A 10,220-nucleotide genomic window follows, 5' to 3' on the forward strand; every position below is an offset into this window, starting at 1 on the left:
GGAGTAGAAAGCCTCATCTTTCTCCCGCGGAGCGGCTGGTAGTTTCGAACCGCTGACCTTAAGGTTCGCAGCCCGATTCGTAACCACTAAGCTACCAGAACTCCTTATAACAAAGAGTACCCCTTCCCAAATGGGATTGTAGCCACAGGTGTAAACCCAATCCACTGCCTTCTAGTGGAATCTCACTTGTAGGGACCCTATTTAGGGTTTTTGACACTAAAGCTTTACAGGAGTAGACAGCCTCATCTTTTTTCCTCAGAGCACCAACTTTGCTGTTAGCAGTCTAATTCTTATCCCACAGTGACACCTGGGTTCCAACCAAAGGAATAAGGATTAGGACTTATAAAATATTTTGAGGGGCACAATTCAATCCAAAACAGTGACCTCCTGGTCCAAATACCTCATTTTGCACAGGCGATAGGAGGCAAGGGAGTCCACTCAAGGTCCCATAGTTGCCCCAAGCCCACTGCCATCCAGTCTATTGTGACCCATAGTGACTCTATACAACAGAGTAGAGCTATAAACCTTGACAGAAGATTGTAAATCTGGAGAGCAGTCTCATCTTTCTCTTATAGAGTGACTGGTGGGTTTGAACCATGAACCTTGCTGTTCAAGCAGCCAATGCTTAACCCACTATGCACCCCAGCAAAGCTAAAAAGCAAGTGCCACTGACTCCTGATTTAGTATTCGCAAGCTGACCCATTATATGGAGAAGGAAACTAAGGTTGGGAGGCAGGCTGAGCCTGAGAGCACAAGGCCAAGTCCAGGACAAGCTGGAGACCAGAATTCATTCCACCTCTCCCCAGGACATCCTTCCACCTTTAGGACCCTTCACATGTCCCTCTGCTCTCTAAGTCTTAGTCCATTCATCTGTAAAATGGAGATAATTCCCACAGGGCAGCTGAGAAAATGAAGTGATACATTAGGCACATGGAGTGCTTAGTACAATGCCTGGCACCAGATAAGAATTTGATAACGTGAGGTTAGGTTTGTTTTTTTTAAAAAAGTCTTTTCCCCTGGGAACACAGTCCCCAGCAGCCTGGGCAGTAGGCATATGTACACTCCCTGTGGGGCCTGGGAACGAAGCTGTTTCCAGAAACCGTGCTCTGTGAGCAGCTTCAAAAGCCTGGGCTGCTGGGGATTTACTGTTCTATGTATGAGCCTCTTCTGAGCTAGCACAGCGGGTATCAATCCCAATCTAATTAAAAGGAGGCTCATTTGCATCGAAGTAGGACCTACTGTGTGCCAGTTACATGTGCACAAAGCCCAACGTGACCTGGTTCTTACTTTTAACTTGTTCATAATCTAGTAGTGGATACAAAGTCACAATGACATGCAAATTAGAAAGTTGTATTTTCTTATTACAATAATATGAATATATGCTCACTGTCAGCCGTTGCCAAGATTTTGGCCATATTTACTGGGAAGAGTTGTTTTCTGTGTTTTGACTTTTTATTATGGAAATTTTACACCACACACAAAAGTCAAGAAAATGTTAACAGTGAATCACACACCTTGGCTTTTTGCCATTCTGTTTTCCTCTGTCTCCCTACTCCTTACCTGCGTTTTTTTCTTTTTCCTGGAATTTTCTAAATCAAATTCTGGATATCATGCCATTTCCCTTGTAAATATATCAGGATGGATCTCAACAGATAAGATTAAAACAAACAAACAAAAAAAAAAACACTACTATATCTCTGGTAGCGTAGTGGTTACGAATCGGGCTGCAAACCGGAAGGTCAGCAGTTCGAAACTACCAGCTGTTCCGCGGGAGAAAGATGAGGCGATCTGCTCCTGTAAAGATGTACAACCTCAGAAACCCTATTCAGGGTCGCTATGGGTCGAAACCGACTCAACGGCACTTAACAACAACAATATCATTAAGTGCTTGACTACTAACCATCGAGTTGGTGGGTTCGAATCTACGCAGAGCTGTCTCTGAAGAAAGGTTTAGCAAACTACTCCTGAAAGATCACAGCCATTCAGAACTCCATGGGACGGTTCTACTCCGAAACCCTCTGGATCACCATGAGTTATAATTGACTAGACATCAACTAGTTCATACTATGATCATACCCAGCAAATAAAAAAAAAACCAAACCCCCTGCCGTCGAGTTGATTCTGACTCATAGCAACCCTATAGGACAGACTAGAACTGCTCCATAGGGTTTCCAAGACCATAAACCTTTACAGGAGCAGACAGTTTCATCTTTCTCCTGAAGAACAGCGGCTGGTGGATTTGAACTGATGACCTTGTTGTTAGCAGCCCAATGCTTAACCCACAGCACCTCAGGGCTCCTTAGCAAAATTAACAATAATTCCTTAATACCATCTAACACCTAGTCTGTTCAGCTTTGCTGGTAAGTGTTTTGGTGTTTTGGTTGAAGTTGCAGAGGCTGCTCTGTGGGTCCAGAGGTTAGGCAGTGAGCCCAGACTGGAGATCTCTAGAGGCTTCTAGGAAGGGACGACTGAGAGGGTGAAGCATAGCTGGGTACTGGTCCCAGTCTGCCTAACGACATTGCCTTCACACACACCATTACACCTTTGTCCAAATGGCCTAGCAGCTCTGGAAGGAAGCTAACTACACGTACACAATAGGCACTGTTTGTATCCAATTTGAACTGAGAGATGAACATTGCTGGGTCCTCCAGAGGGACTGCTACGTCCCTCCTTCTGCTCTGGGCACGGGCAGAGGCCATGACTCTACACTGAAGGCTACCCTGTCCTCCCAGGCCCAGCAAGTGAATTCCTCGTGTCCAGAACTGATGTGCGTCTTCCAGGGCTACTTGTCCACAGGCCTGGTACAGCGTTCCCTCTTCAACCTGCAAATCTATGGAGTCCTGGGGCTCTTCTGGACTCTCAACTGGGTACTGGCCCTAGGCCAGTGTGTCCTGGCTGGGGCCTTTGCCTCCTTCTACTGGGCCTTCCACAAGCCCCAGGACATCCCCACCTTCCCCCTGAGTGCTGCCTTCATTCGCACACTCCAGTAAGCCTGGGTAGATGCTGGGAACTATGAAAGTGGGGGTCTCAGGACATCCAAGGCTGCCTCTGACCATCCAACTTCCTCTGCAGTTACCACACTGGGTCCCTGGCCTTTGGAGCTCTCATCCTGACCCTTGTGCAGATGGCCCGGATTGCTCTGGAGTACATTGACCACAAACTGAGAAGTAAATTGGGCTTTGGGACTGGGGAACGCTAGGCCAAGTTTTTGGATCCTTAGGGAGGGTGTGTCAGAGGCTCATGGCTAAAATAGGCCTCCCTTGCCCTCAGGAGCCCAGAACCCTATAGCTCGCTGCATCATGTGTTGCTTCAAATGCTGCCTCTGGTGTCTGGAAAAGTTTATCAAATTCCTGAACCGCAACGCATACATCATGGTGAGTCTCAGAACAAGAGCAGCCCCTTGTTCCCATGCCCTGGCCTAAGCTGAGGCAGACTCACCTCAGGTAACAATTCCCATCTCACCCAGATCGCCATCTATGGGAAGAATTTCTGCGTCTCAGCCAAAAATGCTTTCATGCTTCTCATGAGGAACATTGTCAGGTCAGGCTGGCCCCGTCTGCATGTGCTTCCCTCCTCAACTCTCCCACTCAAGCCAGACTCACAGATGCTCAACTGTGTTCCTCAGAAGGATCTGGGGCTTAGTTTAATACCTGGTTGTTTGCATCTTGAAACCTGGACAATGTTTATTTATCACTGGACCTCCCAGATTATGGATCAATTCCTGCTCCCACCCCTAATTTTCCCCAATTCTCATACAGGGTGGTTGTCCTGGATAAAGTCACGGACCTGTTACTGCTCTTTGGGAAGCTGCTGGTGGTTGGAGGCGTCGGTGAGAACCAGAGCCAGGGGTTCTGGGGACAGTGGGCAGGGTGCTGGGCAGCAGAAAGGATGCCTTTGGAGAAGTAGAACTGACCTCCAGGTCCCTCCCCAGGGGTCCTGTCCTTCTTCTTTTTCTCTGGCCGAATCCAGGGGCTGGGTAAGGAATTCCAGAACCCTCACCTCAACTACTATTGGCTGCCCATCATGGTGAGTGACTCCCCTCCCCACTTCACCCCTCACCGCCCCCCAAATAAAAACTCAGCAGCATCCCAACAGGACTTGTATATTCCAGACCTGCATCCTGGGGGCCTACGTTATCGCCAGTGGCTTCTTCAGTGTTTTTGGCATGTGTGTGGACACGCTCTTCCTCTGTTTCTGTGAGTGGTACCCCAACCACCTCATCCCATCCTCAAGTTTTGGGCCTACTTTATGGGATACTTGGTACTTCTAGAAACTGTGTACCAAATGGACCAGATGGAGCCTCTTTTGACATCTCCAGGCCACAGGAGTGGGGGTGGGGTGGGGGTTTCCAGGAAGGAGAATTTCAGAAGAGATACCTGTGCTCTTCTCCTAGGAAAACTAGGCTGGAAATTAACAAGAGAGATATCTTAGTTTTACCCAATTGTGTACATTTAGGGGATTATCCTACACTACTAATAGAAAGGTTTGAACCCATCCAGTGGTACCACAGCAGAAAGACCTGGCTATATGCTTCCATAAAGATAGCTGTTGTTTGCCATCAAGCCAGTTCCAATAGATAGCAACCTCATGTGGGCAGACTCCACAGGCCTTTCAAGGCTGTGACCTTTCAGAAGCAAATTTCCAGGCCTATCTCTCCAGGCACCCCTGAGTGGGTTTTAACTGCTAATCCTATGGTTTAGTAGTTGAGTACATAAATACTTGGGCCAAACCAGAACTTCCCATAAAAATTACAGACAAGAAAACCTTTTGGAGCTCAGTTCTTTTCTGTAACTCGGGGTCATCATGATTCAGAATCCATTCTAAGCAGTGGGCTTGGCTTTTTGGTGTGTACATTTATGGAAGACTTGGTATGTGTCAGGCTCCGAGCAGTTGATAAACAATTCCCTCTTAAATCTTTATCATCACTCTAGGAAGTATAGTATTATTGATCCGACTTCACAGATGGAGAGCTGAGGTTACGAAACGGGCCCTCAAAAACCTAGTCGATGGTGGTGAAGCCTGGACTGGACTTTCCATCCAGTCTCCTAAGTCCAAGATTTTCCGAGGGGTGGGGGTGGCCCCCAGAGTGTCCTCACTGACCGATCTCTCTTGCCGCTCAGTGGAAGACCTGGAGCGGAACGACGGGTCTCTGGACCGACCTTACTACATGTCCAAGTCCCTTCTGCAGATTCTGGGCAAGAAGAACGAGGCGCCCCCAGGTGACAAGAAGAGGAAGAAGAAGTGAGAGACCCAGCCTTGCTGGGTTGCACTCCACTTGTACAGCCTCCCAGTCCCACTCCGATTTCCAGATTACAATTTTGTAGTAAAAGAGGTTTTATTAAATATTGCTATTTTGTTTGTTCAATGAATCTGAGACTTTTATTTCCTCCACGACGACATGCACCTTTTTCCCCCTCCTGGCTCTTTAAAATAGGACCCACCCCTCTAAGTACCCCCTAAGAGCTCTGGCTGAAGGACGAGCCGCTTCACCGCAACCAATCAGCTTCTAGTCCGGGTCACGCGCTTCGAGTTTCAAGAGGGCCAATTGGAAAACGAGTTCGGCAGCGCAGGGGATCACGTGGGAGCCCGTAGCTTGAAGGCCAATTAGAGTCTCGGAAGCGCGGTTCCGCGGCTGGCCGCCGGAGCGTTCTGTGTCACTAACACCTGCGCTTTAAAGGGCTGGGTCAGCCCATCTACTCCAGACCCAGTTTTGCTCGCGAGCCTGGGTTACAGCTACCGGCTGAGAACGATGACAGTAGAGCGACTTAGCACAACGCTCCCGGGTAGACTTCGGGGACCGCAGATACTGGGGCTCTGGAGAGACTGTGGGGCTCACGCGGTTGCCCCAACCCTCCTGCTGCTGTTGTCTTTGACCAGATTCGGAGCCGGGGCAAAGGACTTCAGTTTGGTGAGTCACTCCTCGCTGAGCCCCTTCCTGACACGCGCGGGTGTCCTATGCACAGTGACCCCCAAACAAGGACTACCGAGCCCCTCTGAGCGGCTCTGGGCCACCCCAGCCCCGCTTCCGGCCGCAGTCCCCTCCATCCGTTCGCAGCCCCACTTCCCCCTCGGCCCTCATTCCCGCGAATCGCCTGCTAACTCGAGTCCCCTTCTCTTGGGATTCCCGCTCCGAGACCCAGTTTATCTCCATACTCTCATCCTGGTTCTGGGACCCCAGCCCCTGCTCTGAATCCCAATTAACTTCCTATCTAGGGATTGTTGTTGTTAAGTGCCGTCGAGTGGATTCCGACCCATAGCGACCCTGTATAGAGTTTGTCGAGGAGCAGCTGGTGAGCTTGAACCACCGACCTTGCAGTTCAAATGGCTTTGCAGTCTGGCGCATTAACTCACAGCGCCACCTGAGTACAAGTCCCTACTCATCATCCCCAAATCCTAAATTCACTCGTCTATTAGCGCTGACAAAGCCCTCTCCTCGCAGGTGAGGCCGTTGGTGACCATGGAGCAGCTGTTGTGGGTGAGCGGGAGTCAGATTGGCTCTGTGGATACCTTCCGCATCCCACTCATCACCGCCACCCCTCGGGGCACGCTCCTCGCCTTCTCTGAGGCACGAAAAATGTCTGCGTCGGATAAGGGGGCCAAATTCATCGCTCTGCGGAGGTCCATTGACCAGGGTATAAAGATGCCTGGGTAGCAAAAGTGGGTGTAGGTTGTATGGGTGAGGTGCCTGTAGGTTTTAAGGGCCCTTCTTGTTCTTGTTGTTAAGTGACAGTGACTCTGTATAGGGTTTCTGAGGAGCGTCTGGTGACTGAAGCGAAAACCTTGTGGTCCTGTGCATTATCCTTCAGCACCATACTAGGACTCCCTTAGGATAGGGGGAACTTGAAGGGCCTTTGTTGTTGTTAAGTGCTGTTGAGTCGATTCTGACCTATAACGACCCTGTATAGGGTTTCCGAGGAGCAGCTGGTAAGCTTAAACCGCCGACCTTGCAGTTCAGACTGCTTTGCAGTCTAGCGCATTAGCCCACAGCACCACACAGCCTTTAGGATAGGGGAATTTGGGCTGGAGACCTGGGTCCCTGAGAGAAGGTACCCAGGTCAGGGATCTAGACATTAGGATTACCAAGGAGTCGAATGCTTATTCCATCAACATTTATTGAGCACCTACTGAATGGCAAGGCTAGTTTGCACCAAAAGGTTGGTGGTTCACACTCATCAGCCGCTCCTCGGAAACCCTATGTAAGGTAGCAATGAGTTGGAATCGACTCCATGTCATTTAACAACTCTATACCAGGCACCGTTCTGGGTTCTAAAACCAACTGTGACTCATGGTAAACTCACATGTGTCAGTAGAACTGTGTGCCATAGGGTTTAAGTAAACTTTTTGTGTGTGTTGGAAGGTGAGAAATGCAATGGAGAAAACCAAAACAGGGCAAAGGATATGAGGAATGCCTATTTAAGGGATTGCACTTTTAAATTGGTGACATTTAAGCAAAGACTTAAAGGATATCACAGTGAACTTCATGAAGGAAGAGTGCACCAGGCAGAAGTTACAGCCTCTGCAAAGTTCCCAAAGAAAATTATTTGAGGAGTGCAAAGCAGCTCTGGTATGGCTGGATGAAATAAACCAGAGTAGATTGAAGATAAAGTCAGAGATAAGGAGAAACAGGTCTTATAGAACTTTGGCATCCCTTGTAGGAAGCAGGAAACTGTCAGGGAGTGGTGGAAAGGGATGTTTCCTGGTTTGCACAATTGGTAAAACACTCAGATACTAACTGAAAGATTGGTGATTTAAACCCACCCAGAGGTGCCTCCAAAGAAAGGACTGGTGGCAATCTGCTTCTGAAAGTTCATAGCCCTGAAAATGTTGTGGAATACAGTCCCACTCTGTACACAAAGGAGGTCATCGTGAGTCGGAATGCACTTCGACAGCAATGGTTTTTGGGTGGAAAGCCCTGAGTGCTCATACCTAGATTTCTTCCCTTTTTTCTTCAGGTAATACATGGTCTCCAACAGAGTTCATCATAGACGATGGGGAGACCCCTGATGGGCTCAACCTGGGGGCCGTGGTGAGCGACGCTGAGACAGGAGTGGTGTTCCTTTTCTACTCCCTCTGTGCTCACAAGTTCGGCTGCCAGGTGGCCTCCACCATGTTGATGTGGAGCAAGGATGATGGCATTTCCTGGAGCAAACCCCAGAACCTCTCACTGGACATCGGCACTGAAATGTTTGCCCCTGGACCAGGTTCTGGCATTCAGGTCTCTATCCTGGGAAATAGATAGAGGTGCTGCTTTGTGGATAGTCTGGGGTATACCCCCAAATAGCTTTTCTTTCCTGCACACACACACATAAAATGACTCCTTCCCCAAAATAAGATCCTGTGGAGTTACATTTTCTGTCTTGTGTGAGATTTCCTGGAAGATAGTGACAACCTGGAAAGAACAGCCTACAAGAAAGAGAAAGATGAAATGTTGTCACTGACTTCCCATTCGGGGGTCATCACCAGGGCTGCACTAGTGGATGTGGTACAGGTTAGAAAACGGCAACCCTTTCTTTAGGTAGACAGGAGCCTATACCAGGGTGTACAGCTTGGCAAGGACAACAGTTTGGTTTAAGCTCCCATGTACCCCCTTTGCTGGGTCCCCCTGTGCTACATAGAACCTGTCAGTCCAGTTATATACCTTGGATGTCTTATTCTGAAGACATGCTTCTGAATTCAGACAGTGGGTATTTGTGGGACCCTCCTGGGATGCTCGGTGAGAAGGATAGGACTCGAGCAGCAAGCACATCCTCACATATGGGAGGTGGTAGGTACCCCTTGTCTGCCTTTGAACTCGCAGTGTCTCCCTCTGTGACACCCAACTCCCCTTACCACAGAAACAGCGGGAGCCACGGAAAGGCCGACTCATCGTGTGTGGCCATGGAACACTGGAGCGGGATGGGGTCTTCTGCCTCCTCAGCGATGACCATGGTGCCTCCTGGCACTATGGCAGTGGGGTCGCTGGCATCCCCTATGGCCAGCCCAAGCAGGAACATGATTTCAATCCCGACGAGTGTCAGGTCAGGTGCCCATGGCTGTTCCCACTGTTCTTCCTGCTCTGTCTCCCAGCACGCTGTTTCTCTCACCCTGTGCCTAGATGCCCAGCTCTGTCCTACCTAGCCTTGTTCCCCTAGGAGACAGGCATTTGCCCCTGGATTCCCCTGAGATCCTGGTCTCTCCCCTCAGCCCTATGAGCTCCCTGATGGCTCTGTCGTCATCAACGCCCGGAACCAGAACAACTATCACTGCCACTGCCGAATGATCCTCCGCAGCTATGATGCCTGTGATACACTACGGCCTCGTGACGTCACCTTTGACCAAGAGCTTGTGGACCCTGTGGTAGCCGCAGGAGCTCTAGCCACCAACAGCGGCATTGTCTTCTTCTCCAACCCAGCCCATCAAGAGTTCCGTGAGTGCCTGATGGGTGGGGTCAACTGGGAGAGCCCCTGTGTCCAGTGAGGATCTAGGCAGAGGCCCTCCTGTCTGTGACTCTGCTGTCTCCCCAGGTGTGAACCTGACCCTACGGTGGAGCTTCAGCAATGGTACCTCATGGCAGAACGAGAGGCTGCAGCTGTGGCCAGGGCCCAGTGGCTACTCCTCCCTGGCAGTCCTGGAGGGCAGTGTGCATGGGGAGGGTCAGGCTCCCCAGCTCTATGTCCTATATGAGAAAGGCCGGCAGCAGTGCACAGAGAGCATCTCCCTGGTCAGGGTCAGCATCTATGGGATTATCTGAGCTGTAGGAATAGGAGGCCATATGGGTAGGAGGCCCTGGACTTAGCCTTCAGGATCATGGGTCTATGGAGAGATCTGCTGGGGTACCTAAAAGGTAGTTCAATCTTCCTTTAGACTCTGTCCTTTTGCAGAATGGACTCCTCTTTACAGGGAAATCACTCTGTTAAAATGAAAAGCTGGACATCCTCTTGCACACAGGAAGTCCCACCCTCACTTGGGACCACTTCATTCTACAGCCTTACTGTGGTGTCACTGTCGTCTCTGCCCTCCTAAGACAGTGATTGGTCCTTTTCTTAGGCAAAGCCTAAGTAGCACCAGATGAACCTGTAGAATTGAATAAATGTGACCTCGGAATCAAGTAGGCAGAGATTCCTCATTGGAAGTGGAAGAAGAGACTGGCATAGGAGAAGGTCCTGGAAGCTCCGGATACTTGATTTCAGAATACAGAACTGTTACCCCTTCTCCCCACCCCTCACTAGTTACTATTTATG

General features: G+C 49.7%; 2 protein-coding genes across 2 annotated transcripts in view; both read left to right on the top strand.

Moving 5' to 3' along the window:
• Positions 1-5,338, top strand: part of EHMT2 (euchromatic histone-lysine N-methyltransferase 2) — a 33,788-nt gene extending 28,450 nt beyond the window's left edge. Inside the window, exons 38-45 of the mRNA XM_006875664.1 lie at positions 2,733-2,986; positions 3,073-3,167; positions 3,271-3,374; positions 3,467-3,540; positions 3,759-3,829; positions 3,932-4,026; positions 4,112-4,196; positions 5,121-5,338. Of these exons, the coding sequence (XP_006875726.1) occupies positions 2,733-2,986; positions 3,073-3,167; positions 3,271-3,374; positions 3,467-3,540; positions 3,759-3,829; positions 3,932-4,026; positions 4,112-4,196; positions 5,121-5,245 (903 nt within the window). The 3' untranslated portion in view covers positions 5,246-5,338. The remainder of the gene's footprint in view (positions 1-2,732; positions 2,987-3,072; positions 3,168-3,270; positions 3,375-3,466; positions 3,541-3,758; positions 3,830-3,931; positions 4,027-4,111; positions 4,197-5,120) is intronic.
• Positions 5,339-5,749: 411 nt separating this feature from the next.
• On the top strand, positions 5,750-9,730 carry NEU1 (sialidase 1 (lysosomal sialidase)). The gene is made up of 6 exons (XM_006875665.1): positions 5,750-5,908; positions 6,440-6,632; positions 7,953-8,215; positions 8,835-9,017; positions 9,184-9,406; positions 9,504-9,730. The coding sequence occupies exons 1-6, from the start codon at positions 5,750-5,752 to the stop codon at positions 9,728-9,730; spliced, it is 1,248 nt and encodes a 415-aa protein (XP_006875727.1).
• The last annotated feature ends 490 nt before the right edge of the window (positions 9,731-10,220 follow it).

This window comes from Chrysochloris asiatica, unplaced genomic scaffold, assembly GCF_000296735.1.
Source record: "Chrysochloris asiatica unplaced genomic scaffold, ChrAsi1.0 scaffold00333, whole genome shotgun sequence".
NCBI classification, from domain to species: domain Eukaryota; kingdom Metazoa; phylum Chordata; class Mammalia; order Afrosoricida; family Chrysochloridae; genus Chrysochloris; species Chrysochloris asiatica.